Genomic DNA, 16,879 nt, shown 5'->3' on the forward strand with positions numbered 1-16,879 from the left:
GATTTCTGCGGTAATAAGCTGCCCACATGGCCTGCTCATCTGAGTCAACCCTATAGCAATGAAATGACAGATGCCACAGCCAAATGTGTGTGTGTGTGTGTGTGTGTGTGTGTGTGTACATGAGTGCATGTGTACATTTGGTCATAGTTTTTCTTTCAGAGATAGGTTCTCTTAATGTAAACTGGTTAGCCTGGAACTAGCTGTGTAGACCAGGCTGGTCTCAGAACTCAGATCTTCCATCTGCTTCTGACTCCTAGAGTCAGGATTAAAGGTGTTCACCACCAAATTTGGCTGCTTCACTGATAAGCAACACTGAAATCGCCAACTTGTGCTTGCAAATAGACCTTTATTATCATTAAGGAAGAGGGCACACAACCCACTCAGTTTTCAAGAGAAGACTTTCAAGGTATATGCCATCAGAAAGCAGGGGATGGGACTATTAGTCATCACTAAAATTATGCTCACATCATCACATAATGTTTTGATAATGAAGCTGCAAAAGGAGAAACAACCAAGATGTCAGTACTCAAATGGGAGTGAGGTTTATCAACTGATAATCAAAGGGCTGTCTTTTTATCACAGTCCTAAATCTATTTAAAACTTTTAAATATTTTTTTTCGTTTGGTGCTGGAGAGATGGCTCAGTGTTTTATAGCACTGACTGCTCTTCCAGAGGTCCTGAGTTCAATTCCCAAAAACCACATATTGGCTCAAAACCAGGTGTAATGGCATCTGATACCCTTTTCTGGTGTGTCTGAAGACATTTGCAGTGTACTTATATACATAAAATAAACAAAAAATATATACTTAGTAGTCATGTGTGTAGGTGTCAACTTGTGTGTGTGTGTGTGTGTGTTTGTGCTTGAGTATGTGTGTGCGTGTGTGCACCTGAATGGGTATGTGCCTATGTGTGCATGCCTGTGTGTGTGCATGTGTGACCACACACATGTGTACTTATATCCATGGGTATGTGTGTCTATGTGTGCTTGTATATGTATGTGTGAGTGTGTTTGGTATGTGTGTGCGTTAATGGGGGTGCATGTGTATGCTCCTATGAGTTGAGTGAGCAGATAATAAGTTGTGGGAATCAGTTCTCTCCTTTCACCAATAGGTTCCAGAGACTGAACTTGTCAGGCTTGGTGGCTTTGCATAAAGTTCTGAGCCATCTCAGGTTAATTTTGAGTAACTGTGCATATTTCCAAGGACGACTATCATCCATGACATCCATGACAGACCCCCATGACAGGGATGTTTCAGCACATCATAGAAGCCAGAGGACATTGTAGAGCCCTTTCCAAATCCTGAAGGAGAAGAAACTAATTACCAATTTAAAAACCTGAGACTGAGTGAGAGGGGATGGTTCAGGATTCAAGGCAAGCCCTGGATACACAAACTTTGAGGCTAGCCTTAACCACATAGCATTTAGAGTTTACACAGAGAAATCCAATAAGGTGGGGAGATTCATTTTTTCTTTTACTTTTTTGGGGGGAGATGGGTTAAAAATGTCTTGCAAACTGGCAATCAACTTTCAGTTCAGCAGCCTGGGTGCAGGGTTTGGGGACTGTAACACCACACCATGACCACTGAAAAGAATTACGATGAAGGCAAGTAAAAGTTAAAGGAAGTTAGGCAAATGGAGATGATAACAGCTCACTGATGAAGGTACCCAAGAGGGGGCTGCACTCAGGAAAACCCATCCTTCTGTTAAAGAGTATATGAGGAAACAGTCCCCTCCCCCCACACTTCTACTGTGGCCCTGAGACTGTTGACAGAACTGTATGTGCTGAGTTCCCAGAACTAGCAATTCTTTCTTTTCCCTCCCTTCCTTCTTTCCTAATACAGAACCTTGCTCTATATCCCTGGCTGCCCTGGGACTCACTCTGTAGACCAGGCTGGCCTTAAACTGACAAGATAGCAACTTGGCTGCTATGCAACTTAGCAGCCAACTAGCAACTGCCTGGATTAAAAGTGTGTGTTGTGCTTAGCCAGGTTTTTGTTGTTGTTAATGTTGTTGTTTTGTTTTGTTTTGTTTTGTTTTGTTTTTGTGATGATTTTGCAATGAACCCAATTTGGCTGCCAAACTTACAGAAGATGACCTTGAACTTCTGGACCCTCCTGACTCTACTATTTACATATTAGACATTTATAGCGCAACGTCTGTTCTGTGTGATGCTGGAGATCATAAATTTAGTCCTATCTTTTCACAGAAAGTTCTTCTGTCTTTTAACAGTGCATTTTTATATAGAACTTTTTAATATGTTCAACACTGCTTTCAATACATTTTTGTCAAGGTTTCTGTCAGATGCCCTGGAACTGGAGTTACAGACAGTATAAGCTGCCATGTGAATGCTGGGGATTGAACCCAAGTCTTCCAGAAGAGCAGTCAGTGCTCATAACGACTGAACAAACTATCCAGCCCCAGAAATGGTTTAAAATTAATTCTAGTTTAAGTCAAGAAGCAGAGCTTACCCAGACGGTGGCAGATATCCCCTTTTTTGTAGTCGATAACACCTCCTGAGCAGTGGGCTTCTCTCGTCCCACGCGTACACATCCAAAGAGCCATTGTTACAGGTGACAATGACATGAACAGGGTCCTTCAAAGAATACCCAAGTGATAGTAGACTGGAGTCAATGTCACATAAAAAGACAGGGAGAGGGCCTAGGAGATGGCTCATCAGGTAAAGGCACTTGCTGAGCAAACCTGGTGCTCTGAGCCAATGTAAAGGGAAAAAGAAAGAGACTAACACCAGGAAGTCTGCCTGTGACCTCTGCAAGTGTTCACACACAGACAAATGCATATGTGCACACACCCCAACAGTATGAAGTTTAAAAATGTAAATCTATTTTAAAAATACCCCACTGGAGGGAACACATTCCAAACATACCACCCATAGTCTCAAGATCTCTTCTGGGCAGTACTGAAATTTCTGCAGACGGAGACCATTTATGTCGAAGAGCAAGAGAGAGGATCCAGTTGAACAAACAATCACATCCTTATCACTGACTCCCATCCATTCTGCGCGCTCCTTGTAGTCTTGCAAAGAGAAACTAGCTACCAAATGTCCTGTTCCAAACAAACCGAAAACAGAGAGGCAATTTATTCAGTCACTTAAATAAGGGAAATATCCTTAATGCTTACTGAAAAGTATATCCCTCCTTCCATGGCATGCTACTCTGAAAGAGACAATGAAAACAGTCCATTGGTCAGACAAGTTCATGTCCTGTGAAGTCCATGTCCTTGGACACAGAAAAGCAGGCTATGATATAGGGATGGTGTGGACAGTCACTAGCTTAAACATTGCAAAGACAACTGTACTGGCAAAGGACAGTAGTACCCAGTCCCTAATGCATGACAAAAATGGAAACAAGTCTCCCTGAGAAAACTGTAGATTGCTATTATAGTGACCATCAAACAGGCACAAGTTTACATCGGGCCAAGGAGCATCCTGCTCCCTTTACAAAAACCTCATGTGGAGTATCATCATATGGTGATCCACAGTCAGGCACAATCGAGTGGATCTCCAACTTTGAGGACAATCTAGTCTACAGAACAAATTCCAGGTTAGCCATGGCTAGACAGAGAACTTTAATACAGTTCTCATGTGGCAGTGTGGGGAGGGGGATCTGCCCTGCCATAGAGGTACTTTCATTGCTACTTCATAATGGTAATTTTGTTACTGTTAAGATTCGTGACTTAAGTATTCTTGAAGATAGAAATTTGTCATAGGGGTCACAACCCAGAGGTAGAGAACTACTGCCCTAAACATTTTGCCACCCCATAATATAATTCGTTATTGCTCGCCATTTGGGGTTTTTTTGTTTTTGAGACAAGGTCTCAGTATGCATCCATGGCTCACAACATAGATTAGGCTGACCTGGAACCCGGGAAATTCTAATTGCTTCTCATCCTAAATGCTGGAATTTAAGGTGTGCACTACAAATTCTTGGCCCTTTATTTTTATTTTTTTAAATTCTTCAGTGTGTGTGTGTGTGTGTGTGTATATATGTATACATCTCTGTAAGTGTATGTATGCATGTGCACATTCTAAACCATCTTGTCAGATCCATCTGTTTTGTTTGTGAGACAGCAACCTCTATGCAGTTTTCCTGACTCACTCTGCTGATTTTGGGGCGTGTGCCATCATGCCTGGCTTTGGAATTTTCTAAGGTTTACCTTGAACATTTAATTTGTTCCCGATCACTTCCAGCTTCATATCAAATGTGCCAAATTTTGTGATGTTTGGGGGTATAGTACTGGACATCAGGGTTATCCTATCTTCCCTTCTTGGGGTCCAGAAGACTCCTTGGCATAATGGAAATTCGAGAATGGTAGACACTGGGTCAGAGAATTCTGATGGCCTCAGTAAGCTGTTCATGTAAAACACCTGTAGAGTATTGCCCAGTGGAATCAATGAAGAGTAAATCTCAGGAGTCTGGCACAAGCACACTCAAGACAAGGGGCTTTTGAAAGAAACCAAAGAGTGGTTGCATCTGTTCTTTACCCAGGACAGGGAGGAATAGTCATTGCTCCCACTCAGGGTCAGAAAAACTCAGCCTCTTCCTGCCCCTCCCATCATATTCAGAGACAGAATGGAGTCCCTGACCCTGGTCATGAGGCCCCTTGGTCATCCTACCCCAATGGACGCATCTGGCAGAGCTTGGTTAAGTACATTTTTCCTGTGCAGAGGACTAGTCCAAGGGTGTTCTGGACTTTTTTTTTTAACTGAAGCATTAAGACTGTCATACTGTAACCCAGGCTGCTTTGAATGTATATCAATATATAAAACTAAATAAATATGCAAGGGCCCTCAGGAGTACAGAACTCTGCACAGACCATTGCTCTCCCAGTACCTAACAACCAGGCACCAGAGAGCTGGCAGTTAAGAGAGAAGGCAGTATATAAAGCATTGGGTATGGTAGCACTTATCTGAAATGCATCAGCCACTGTTGTTCATGTCAGCCAGTGATTGAAAATTGCTTTCTATCCAACAAAGGTGTCTGGGACTGTTATTTCACCTGCTTTTATTCTTTGGCTGAGCCACAGTTGAAGGATACTTCACTATAATAGACATTTGCCATTGTGACTGGTCACGTGACTGCTAACAAGCACATTATTCTTTCCTGACTGTAGGATGGCTTTTCTTATGATAAGGCTTAGGAGAAGGGGAGTGGTCTGCCCGGACCTCCCTGAGGACTGGACTTTCCCACTGTCTGCCACCTTCACCCTGGAGTTGCTAGAACCCACCTACCTTTGTCAAGACATGTCGGTGTTTCCCTATCAGAAAGACCCATTTCTTCTGAGGAGAGCAGTGGAGTTCATCAATACTGTATGGAAATACATTCACCTTGGAAATGAGGTGTAAGTCAGGAATCCTAAGGATGTAGAGGTTCCCCGAGATGTCACCTACCTGAAATCAGAGCAGCGGCACCAGGTCAGTGGGGAAAGGTTAAGCATGGAGGAAGCAGTGTTATCTGCTCTGAGATTCACCACTGTGTCTCCAAGTCCAGTAATGAGACCCAGAGCTGTGACCAGCCTGCCTCTCAGAGAGTCTACGCTGATCCCATGGAATAAGGCTCTCTAGACCTAAGGGATGACTCAGTAGGTAACTCTGTGTGTATGTGTGTGTGTGTGTGTGTGTGTGTGTGTGTGTGTGTGTGCATGTGTGTGTGTGTGTGTGTGAGAGAGAGAGAGAGAGTTGATACATATATGTACATGCATGCAAAATATTCACACACCAAATAATTGTTTTTCCCTTTTGAATTTTTTGAAAAAAGATTTCATTTTGCACCCCTGGCTATACTGGAACTTATTCTGTAGACCAGGCTGGCCTCAAATGCAAGAGATTCATCTGCCTCTGTGACATGCACCACCATGCCCTGCAGGATTTATTTTTTAAAAACCTTTTGTAGGGCATGCTAACATATGTCTTAAATCCCAACTCTCAGAGGGCAGAGGGCGCCTGATCTCTGTGAGTTAGACCACCCTAGTCTACCCAGTGAGTTCTAGGCCAGCTAGGACTGTATCATCATACTCAGTCTTAAACTCATGAGGTAGGGTGTGTGTCAAGATTTTCCACCCTAAAACACTCTTCCCCAGCACTAACTGGGCTATCAGCATTACTCATTTTTCTGTATATGTGATAAAATTCACATTTTTCTCTACTGTCTCCAACCAAATTCATGGATTTAGGACTAATAAACATTTCAAAGATAAAAAGATATAAAATCACTTAGAAAAAGTGTGTGTGTGTGCATTCTTGTGCTTGTTATTTCTATACTTAAGCATGTGTATGGAGATTATATACTGGGGCATACATGGAAACCAGAGAAGGCTGCCCTGTACCCTGTTAGATCACCCTTCTTCTGATTTCCTGAGAGAGACTCTATTGGACCTGGAGCTAGGCTATCTTGGCTAGCAGCCATTTAGTCCCAGTGACCCTTGTGTTTTCATCCCCAACAACACTGGGGTAACAGGCACATTTAGCCACATCCCTTTTTTTTTTATGTGAGTGTCAGGGATTTGAACTTGGATCTTCACGCTTGCAAGGCAAACACTGCTCCCCACTGAGCCACTTCTCCCCAGATGCCAGGAAAGAATTTTAATGTGTCAAAGGCTAAGGGATAGTCATGTTTATGGTATTCTGTGATTGACTCTGAGTATTTTCAGAGACTCCAAGAAGGAAAGTTGAGATTTGACAGTAATGGGACCTCAAATTGGCAAGTGTTTTATTCTGTGTGACTATTCCAGATTTGGTGGTGGTGGTGGTGGTGGGGTGCCTGTGACTTACCAAGACAATTGGGATATCATTTGTAAAGACAGCTTGCAGTAATTGACAGGAAGACAACAGGCCCTTAGTCGCCAAAACTTCCCTGTTGTGGCAGTCCCATAGTTTGATATTTGATTGCATATCTACAGTGACTGCAATTTGCATCTCAGGGAGCGTAGTCATCCGTGTGATATAGGCTGGCTGTTCTGGGCTTACCCAGGTCATAGCACCCTGGAGAACAAGAGCATCATCATGTCTGAGCACCTCTAGTTCAAATGCTTTTACCTACCAGGTTCAATTGGAAACCTTGACCAGACTGGAATCCCTTCTTACTTACAAGAAAAGAATATGCAATTTCTAAGCATCCCTCACTGAACATGGTAGCATAGATCTAGAATCCCAGTCTTGGGAGGTAGAGGCAGGAAAGTCATTACTATCTTGAGGCCAGTCTGGTCTACAATGTCAAGATGCAGGCCAGTTGGGACTATATTACAAGACTATCTCAAAAATAAATAAATAAAAGTAAATAAACACATGGCTGCAGAGGTGGCTCAGCAGTTAAGACCATCAGCTGTTCTTTTTTTTTTTTTCCTTAGAAAACATTTAATTGGTGCTAGCTTACAGTTCAGAGGTTTTAGTTCATTATCATTGCAGAAAGATGGACACCTGGGTGCTGGGGAGATGCATTAGGATCCACAGGTAGCAGGAAGACTCAGACACTGGGCCTGGTTTGAGCATTTAAAACCCCAGAGCCCACCTCCAGTGACACACTTCCCCAAAAGGCCACACCTTCTAACCCCTGTCAAGTGGAGTCACTCCCTAATGAGCAGCAATTCAAATCTGAGCCTATGGGGGCCATTCCTGTTCAAGCCCACAACATCAACCTACCATGTTTTAACCAAATAATAATTCTGATGAGATTTTATATGCTAATTTATGGGAAGGTTTATGTCTTTCATTTTTTTTTTCATTTTTACTTTTTATTAGGTATTTTCCTCATTTACATTTCCAATGCTATCCCAAAAGTCCCCCCATACCCTCCCACCCACTCCCCTACCCACCCACTCCCACTTTTTGGCCTTGGCATTCCCCTGTACTGGAGCATATAAAGTTTGCAATACCAATGGGCCTCTCTTCCCAGTGATGGCCGACTAGGCCATCTTTTGATACATATGCAGCTAGAGTCAAGAGCTCCGGGGTACTGGTTAGTTCATAATGTTGTTGTACCTACAGGGTTGCAGATCTCTTTAGCTCCTTGGAGGGCATCATCCTGAGTGAGGTAACACAATCACAAAAGAACTCAAATGATATGTTCTCACTGATAAGTGGATATTAACCCAGAAACTTAGAATACCCAAGATATAAGATACAATTTGCAAAACACATGAAACTGAAGAAGAACGAAGACCAAAGTATGGACACTTTGCCCCTTCTTAGAATTGGAAACAATCACCCATGGAAGGAATTACAGAGACAAAGTTTGGAGCTGAGACAAAAGGATGGACCATCTAGAGACTGCCATATCCAGGGATCTATCCCATAATTAGCCTCCAAACAATGACACCATTGCATACACTAGCAAGCATTGGCTGAAAGGACCCATCAGCTGTTCTTAACAAAAGGAGCTTGGTACAATTCCCTAAACACCCAGTGCAGTTCACAACTGTCTATAATTCCACTTCCAGGAGGTCTGAATCCCTCACATGCAAATACATGCAGGCAGAATAACTTTGTACATGAAAATAAAGAGAAACACAAAGAAGAAAATCAAACATCTATATTACTTGTGGCAAGATTGGACAGGGAAACAGGACACATGCATTATGCTCAGAGGGGAGCAGACACTCACTATACAGACCAGGGAGTAGAACATGGCTGCCAAGATGGCTCAGCAGGGAAATGCACCTCCCACTAAACCTGATGACAGGAGTTCAATTCTCAGGAACCACATGGAAGTGGAGAATCAACTCCCACAAACATGCATGAAGAGCATTCAGCAGCCCCGTGCTCAGAGCCAGTTCACCTTTTACTAACAGTGCAGCAAGGAGCATGGGCCTGTCATCAATTCTAGTGGGGATAGGTGTGTTTTTGTTTTTTGTTTTTTGAGACAGGGACACTTTATACTCTGGCTCTCCTGGAACTCTATAGAAACCAGGCAGGATTCAAACTTGCCTGCCACTGCGTCCTGTGTTCTGGAGTTAAAGACCTGGCCTACCACTTCTGGCAGTATTTAGTTTTACAACAAATGAAACAAACCTATTCCCAATGAATCAATTCAAAACTGATTATTGTATCATCAATGCAACAATCATGGCAAATGAGAAAAACAGGTTCTCTTCCAGGATTTCCTTTAGGTTAAAAAAAAATTAAGGGGCAGGAGAGCAGGCTCTTAGTTAAGAGCACTTTCTGCTCTTTCAGAGGTCCTGAATTTAATTCTAGCAACCACATGGTGGCTCACAACCATCTATACTGGGATCTGATGCCATTTTTGGGCATGCAGGTGTACAGGTAGATAGAGCAAATAAAATAAGGAACTCTTTTTTTTTAAATAAATCATACACATATATACAAACAAATACACACAGACACACACACTCCACTAACAGCAGCATCAATGACAAAAAGCCAAAGGAATAATTAATGTTAGCAAAATACTATATCCAGCAATCAATATAGTTATTTCTAAGCCCTAGTTCCATTTGCATGAAAATTATTAATAACCTCTCCTTCCCTCCAAATGCAATCTCTTCTTTGAAGGATCTATCACTAAAATGTGACTTGCACTTTGACTCCTTTGAAAGGCAACCTGTTGAAGGCCTCATTACCATACACACATGACTCAGTCTCACATGGGTGAGGTCGCACTATACTCCTGGCTCCCCCCTGCCAGGTAGGATGATGATGCACCACTGGATCCTGCCTAGCACTTAGGAGGCAGAGGTAGGAGGGTCCCCATGAATCCATGGTCAGCCTGAACTCTAGGATAGCCTGATATCATTCTAAACAGCCTCCTCCCACCCACCTGCCAAAACCTAAACCAAACAAAAAACAAACACTCTAAAACATCCAACCCCAATATCATCATGTTCATTATGTTACATTTCCAGTGTGCTGTAGGAGAAAATGTTTCTAAACATTGAGACCATAACAAAATAAAAACCCCTTTGCTGGGTATGTTGGGCCATCACATTCGTTTCAGCACTCAGGAGGCAGAGGCAGGCAGATCTGTTGAGTTGGAGGCTAGCCTGGCCTACATAGTTCCAGTCCAGCTAGGACTATAAGGTAAGACCTTCTCCCAGACAAACAGAACCAAGCAACCTCAAGAATGGATTAATATTCATTGCATTAGGCTCTGTTACCTATTTAAATAGAAAATAGTTGAGAGAACAAAGGGTAATCAAGAAACACATTGAGGTTCCAGCATTTACCCGGTTCTCTCCACCAATGGCTCAGCAGCTGGCAGACTCAGGAGTCAGAGTACACAAGAGAAAAAATTCTTGCATAAACCAGCAGGGACTGCACAGTGGGAATCTGGTGTCATAACGCTGAGACAAGCCAGGAGTAATGTCCTCAAGAACCACAGGCATGACTAATCGTGTGTTCTTTTCCACTGGTGTTAGGGTCCCCACCATCCCTCTTCCAGGGTATCATATGGGTCCCTAGCACTAACAAAACTATAAAGAACAGGGATTATCTACCTACACAGCTGTGCTGCAGCCAGGTCAACAATGCTACCACATCTCTAGCCCTGTTTCTTCCCCTAAGGCACTCAGCCCAGGAAGGTTCCAGGCAAACTATGCTCAAGGCATCAGCATGGTATTGTGTCAGGCAGGTAGACCAATGGAATAAAATTGAAGAACTAGAAATGAATCCACACACCTATGGTCACTTGATCTTTGACAAGGGATCTAAAACCATCCAGTGGAAAAAAGACAGCATTTTCAACACATGGTGCTGGCACAACTGGCAGTTATCATGTAGAAGAATGCGAATTGATCCATTCTTATCTCCTTGTACAAAGCTCAAATCTAAGTGGATCAAAGACCTCCACATAAAACCAGAGATACTGAAATTAATAGAGGAGGAAGTGGGGAAAAGCCTCGAAGATATGGGCACAGGGGAAAATTTTCTAAACAGAACAGCAATAGCTTGTTCTGTAAGATCAAGAATTGTCAAATGGGACCTCATAAAATTGCAAAGCTTCTGTAAGGTCAAAGACACTGTCAATAAGACAAAAAGGCCAAAAACAGATTGGGAAAGGATTTTTACCAATCCTAAATCTGATAGTGGACTAATATCCAATATATACAAAGAGCTCAAGAAGCTGAACTCTAGAAATTCGAATAACCTCATTAAAAAATGGGGCTCAGAGCTAAAAGAATTCTCACCTGAGAAATACTGAATGGCTGAGAAGCACCTGGAAAAATGTTCAGCATCCTTAATCATCAGGGAAATGCAAATCAAAACAACCTTGAAATTCCACCTCACACCAGTCAGAATGGGGAAGGGATGCCTCAGCATGGGTCTACCCGCTGAGGCACACCTCCCACCTCACTATACTTTGCTCTATAAAACATATCCTAGTCTTTTTAAGAACACAACACAGTCTACTTCTTTCTCTGTCTACCCTGGACTGTTCTAGGAATCTCTGGCTATTCTCTCACATGTATAATAAAAAAAACCTTTATCATGTCATTGAGCAGTAATGTCAACAGTTTCTTTCCTGGACCCCCAACAAATAGCATTAAAAAAATCAGAGCATTTCCAGAAAAGTCAGGAACAGGACAAGTATATCCACACTTTCTACTCACAGTTATTATGGTATTGTTTTAGCTAGAACAATAAAAAAAGAAAAGCAAACAAAAGGGTGGCCAAAAGGAAAAAGAAGCCAAAATTCCTTCATTTGCAGACACTATGAGCCTCTACTTTGAGACCCTATGACTCCTCTGGAAAACTCTGAGAACTGATAAACTCCCAGCACATTGGCAGGCTATAGAAATAACATGGAAAAAAATCAGTGCCCGTTCCATACAGCACTAAACAAAATGAAGAAGGATCAGGGAAGCCTTCCCATTCACAGCAGCCTGGAACACCACCCTGAAGGGGCCTGCTGGACATGGTATGCTCTTTTGATAACAGCAGGCACAAGTTAGCAGATCTCAGAATTCGAGGCCAGACTGGTCTACAGAGTAAGTTTCCCTCAAGACTCTTACAAAGTGAAACCCTGTTTCAAACCAGAAAAACAACAACAAACAAACCCTGATGGTTAGTTAAGCAGTATAGAGCAATTAATAGTCTTGCAGAGGACCCTAGTTGGGTTCCCAAAGCCTAAACATTATCTCACAGCCTCTGGCCTCTGCCAGCCAGCACCAACCATAAACTAACACAGGCACACACATATATATAATCAAAACTATATCTCAAAAAAAGAATACCTACGAGTAAACCCCACCTTGTATGAGAACAGTCTCTATGATGAAAACTTTGAAACACTGACAGGCCCTGCACAGATGGCTTAGCAGAGGACCTGAGTTCAGTGCCCACAGACCCAGTGCCCACAGCTTAAAATCACCAGCAATTACAGTTTTTAAGGGACCTGGCACCCTTTGTGACCTCCACAGGCAGCAGACACACATGGATTACACATACATATATCCCCTGAAAACACTCATACATAGAAAATAATTCATTCTAAAAATAAAAAAATATATGAAGGGGGAAAAATCAGGTGTGGTGTTGCAATGCTTTGACCCAAGCACATGGGAAGCCAAGGAAGATGGATCTGTATGGGGACTTCTAGGACAGCCAGGTCTGTACAGGGGGATCCTGTCTCATCACCTGCAACAACAAAACATGAAATTATTATTCATATGAGGGTAACTTTTGCTACTTGTGAGCCAGACTCACCTCCTGAATATCCCAGGTAGAAATCCTGTTCACGGAAGTCACCATACAGACAGCAGACTTCCCTTGTCCATTTCTTGTTAAGCCATGCCTTGAGATATAACATGGATGTGCCCGAAATTCTGCAAGGAAACCCCAACAGTATGTGGACACAAGGCAGGTGAGGGACAACTCTAACTGAAGGAGGTACATTTCCCTTCCCTCTGCCATGAAGAAGGCTTGGATAACAGCTGTGAAAAAGATGAAGAGAGAGGCAGCCATGCACACTACAGGCTGGTCATTGGTTCAGATACATTCATTCTTTAGTCTGTTTCTATAGAGACAAAATGAGCACTGGGGCCCAGGGCGGTAACTCCTGGGCAGAAGAGTTCTTGGTTCTGTTTCTAGAGGCCTATAAACCATAAATGTACTCATTTGGAGGCAGAAGGCTCCAAAGTTCAAGGTCATTCATATTTGATACATGAAGGGTTTGAGATCAGCAAAGGGTACATCAGATCCAGCAGAGGGAGAGAGAGAGGGAGAGAGAGAGAGAGAGAGAGAGAGAGAGAGAGAGAGAGAGAGAGAGAGAGAGAGATCAGGTGTAGAGATATACAGTCTCATGAAGTTAAGCAGCAGATCTTGAATTTCAGGCCAGCCTAGTCTACAGATTAAGTTCCAGGCTCGCCACAGCTATGTAGGGAGTGAGACCTTATCTCAAAAGAAACAGAAAAGATAAAATTCATGCCTTCAGGAGAATGGATTCCATAAAGTTATCTTCTAACACACAAACACCGTGCCATGTATACACCTCACATAGAGAGACACAAAAATAATGAATGTAAAAATTTTCAAAACATCTCTACATCAAAAAACTGTTTGAGGAAGGTTTTTGAAAAAGTTAAATACTAAAGCCTATTTGGTAATTTCCACAGTAACATCTCTCTATAATCTGGGAAGAGTATGAAGCCTTAAGGTAAAGGGAACGATAGGGCTGGTTTTAAGATGTTGAGCAACCATTCAGTAGATTACAGATTGGTTCCAATGTAGATTACAGCAATGTACAGCAGGCCCATCCTGTTAAACTACAATTCCCTTCTTATTAAATGAGAATGCAGGACTGCACAGACTGGGAAAAACCAAGTGAGGGTCTCTTCTAGAGTATCCAAGCTTATACCAAACGCCACAGGAATTTCTTTGTAAGTGAAATCTTCTGGCTTTGCCCGGGTCTTGGCGTGTTCTTGCCATGTTCTGTAAATGAAGAACTCCTTCCATGTCTCTAAGCCATGCAGGTGTAGGGTGACCCTGTCACAGTAGAGCCATCTCTTCTGACACAACTTCCTGAAATACACAGTTGTAATCCCATCAGGCTGACACAAGTCACCTCGCCTTAGAACCATAGTTACTGTATGCATGCATTTATTCACTAACCATCCTCACACATCACTGGTCCACGTCCAGAATCAGAAGGCCTCTTCTTCCCTCTCAGCCCCATCTTGTCCCCTCTTCCCACCCCACCCTGCCCCTCTCCTTACCTCCACAGGACATCACTGCTTGCAAGTTCATTCCAGTTCTATGGGGGAGAAAAGAATCCTTAAACCAACAACTCCCTCCCTCTCCTGCTCTCAATTTGTTCTGGGCTGGGCCTACACAGGTTAATCAAACAGTCCTAGCTCTGCAGGCTGAGCCAGCCTGGGAGACCTACCCCAGCAAACACAAGTCAGCTTGTGAGGGCTCAGAGGAAGGAGGGCCAGGCTCAAAGGTCTGACAAGGAATATCAAGGATGTCACATATTAGCAACACATCTCTGCAGGGCAGCCTGTTCCATTCATTTAGCAGAATTTTGTTATCACTGTTATGGTTCTGAGATAGGTTGTCTAGCCAACTGGGCTGGTATTAAATTCATGTGGTTGAGCTTGACCCCAACTCCTGATCTTCTTGCTTCCACCTCACAAGTGCTTTAATTACAAAAATGTGCCACTAATCCTACCTCAATTAACCAGGTTTGAGGTCTTCATAGTGGATAATACTAACCCATAGCACTAGATATGTCTGTTTGCTATTCTGAAGGATGGAGCTACTGTTGGTCAAGAGAAGCAGCTGAGTCCCCAAGACACTAATGTGTCAGAGCTTAGTAGACAGGTCTAAATAAGTTAATTTTAAGGAGGGAAAGAAAGAAGGAAGGGTGGGAGGAAAGAATGAAGCCAGGCTGTGTGAGTGTGATGCTGGGGTATCTAAGACTGCAAGACTGAGTGGGAAAGGTCAAAGGGCCGCATGTAGGGTGCACCGAATGGAGGAGTTCAGCCAAGGAGCTTTTACCTTGTTCACTTGGGCAGCCTGTAGCAAACTGTAGGCATCCAGATAGGAGAGGATTTTCATCATTGGCAAACTAGGCAAATGGATCTCCATCTTCAGTGGCCTAAGTCCACACTGACTCTTCTTTCTCCTCCCCAGATTGCTCTGATTTTAAAGACTTGGCCAAAGATTTCACAGGATTGCCAACCACAGGCCATCAGGCTTTGGTTGGAGCAAGCTGCACCTGTGTAGACTCTCAGCCTGACTCCCAGCCTCCCTCACTGCAGCCAGATGCACTCAGCTGAGAGCGCTCATAGCTTAACTCACTACACATTGATTTTCATTGCATAGATGAGCTCAAAAACCTCTTCCTGGCACACTGGAGACCAAAATCACATGATCTGGGGCAGCCTGATTGATGATGTACTTGTCAGAACTTTCTAGAAAATACTGAGTAACACACTAATTGTCAACAGTTTCAATTGCTTATGTAAAGTCCATTAGGTTTCTCCAAATTCCTTGTGTAGGGAATCTTGTTTCCATGTTCATGTCTACCTTGAGACCTGAGTTACATCAGCAGGGCCCACCTCTCTGTGCCTGCACAGCCTCTGAGACCATGTGCTTGTGTACTTAGCTCTCTAGTAGAAAGTGGCAGTCAAAGAGGACACCTGATGTTTCCTGCTGCTCTCAGCACATACACAGGCATGTGCAGCTGTAAATAAACTTTTACATGTACTGCACATGAATTCCAGGCCAGTCTAGGCCAAGGAGAGGAAAATGACTGTTTTATTAAAAAGAGAAAAGTAAAATTTCACTCATGCTGTTTATATTCCTAAGTAGAAATCAGAATGTATTTTCATTCTAAAATTACCTTCTCCTGTGCATCCCCAGGTAGAGCTTATGTACCGGACCTTTTAAACCGGGAATAATCACTGTTTTTATCTTGAGATCTGCACAACTGAAAAACATGTGCCCAGTGATCAGGATCACATCTGCATACCTGGTCACTAACTTTATGTCTCTGGTCACCTATTCCTGGAAAATAATTGCCTTCCTGGCAAAATTGGCATATCACTGGCCATTTTGTGACCAGCTTGCTCATCAATTAATACAATTCTTTGTCCTGTACTGCCTTGGCCCTTGCCTGATTGGTTCTGTCAGGCGCTAGGCTGAATGTGTCAGTGTGTCACAGTTCACCTGTGGTCAAAGGAAAACTTGAGGGAATCAGTTCTTTTCTACCACATGGGTCCTCGGGCTCAAAAACACATACAGCGTCTGACTTCATGTTAATTGTCTTCCCACTGGGACTTTTTATAACAGTGTCAAGTCAGCTAAATTAAATGGTTGGCATTTTTTTACTTGTACAACTCTGCTCTTGACTCTGGGCCCAGATAACAGAACTATGGGCGGTCCCAAGCAAACTCACACAGCCATTCTAGGACTAACATTCCAAGGAGAGCAAAGGTCTTAGACCACAGTTACCCAAGTCTTACCATTTACTGTGGGGAGAAATATTTGCTAAGTGTCAGCAAATATTTGCTAAGTGTAAGTGCCCTTACAATGTCTTTCTCAGGGTTCAAAATGATCAAGGAATGTCCCAGGCAAGATAATTGCTATGCTGTTCTAGTTCTGATGTCATTTCCAATATCCTTATTTCTTTGATTAACTGCTCTGTTCCAAGGCTAATAGACTTAAACAGACTCATTTCTGCTCCCTCTTCTGTTGCCATCAGTACTGAATTACTGGTGCACAGTCTTCCTGTGGAAAAAGCATACCACATCATGTCTTTATGAAGAGCAGGGTGTGTGCTGCTCATTATCCCAGCATTCTGCAGCAGACCCAGGATGAGGCAGTCAAACCCAGGATTTCAGATTGCCATTTATTGGGAAATTTCTTACCAGCTGATGCATATTTCTGGGTGGCAACAAGATCAGTGGA

General features: G+C 43.0%; 1 protein-coding gene across 1 annotated transcript; it reads right to left on the minus strand.

The window, feature by feature from the left end:
• Window positions 1–325: 325 nt before the first annotated feature.
• Window positions 326–15,069, minus strand: LOC110287870 (F-box/WD repeat-containing protein 15-like). Its single transcript, XM_085828045.1, has 10 exons — window positions 14,966–15,069; window positions 14,182–14,219; window positions 13,824–13,987; window positions 12,674–12,792; window positions 6,788–6,997; window positions 5,249–5,407; window positions 4,174–4,384; window positions 2,885–3,063; window positions 2,469–2,593; window positions 326–493 (listed from the first exon to the last, which is right to left on the minus strand). The coding sequence occupies exons 1-10, from the start codon at window positions 15,053–15,055 to the stop codon at window positions 388–390; spliced, it is 1,401 nt and encodes a 466-aa protein (XP_085684171.1). The 5' UTR covers window positions 15,056–15,069; the 3' UTR covers window positions 326–387.
• Window positions 15,070–16,879: the final 1,810 nt, after the last annotated feature.

The sequence above is a fragment of the Mus caroli genome, unplaced genomic scaffold, assembly GCF_978045245.1.
Source record: "Mus caroli unplaced genomic scaffold, Mus_caroli_1 scaffold_11, whole genome shotgun sequence".
In the NCBI taxonomy this organism is placed as follows: domain Eukaryota; kingdom Metazoa; phylum Chordata; class Mammalia; order Rodentia; family Muridae; genus Mus; species Mus caroli.

What these genes read in the sequence shown, in the direction of transcription:
- LOC110287870 (XM_085828045.1), bottom strand. Translation starts at nt 15,055, where the DNA reads ATGGAGATCCATTTGCCTAGTTTGCCAATGATGAAAATCCTCTCCTAT. An exon ending in AGATCTTGAGACTATGGGTG is followed by an intron (nt 2,594 to 2,884) that starts GTATGTTTGGAA and finishes TATTCTTTGAAG; the next exon opens with GACCCTGTTCATGTCATTGT. An exon ending in GGATATCTGCCACCGTCTGG is followed by an intron (nt 494 to 2,468) that starts GTAAGCTCTGCT and finishes CTCCTTTTGCAG; the next exon opens with CTTCATTATCAAAACATTAT.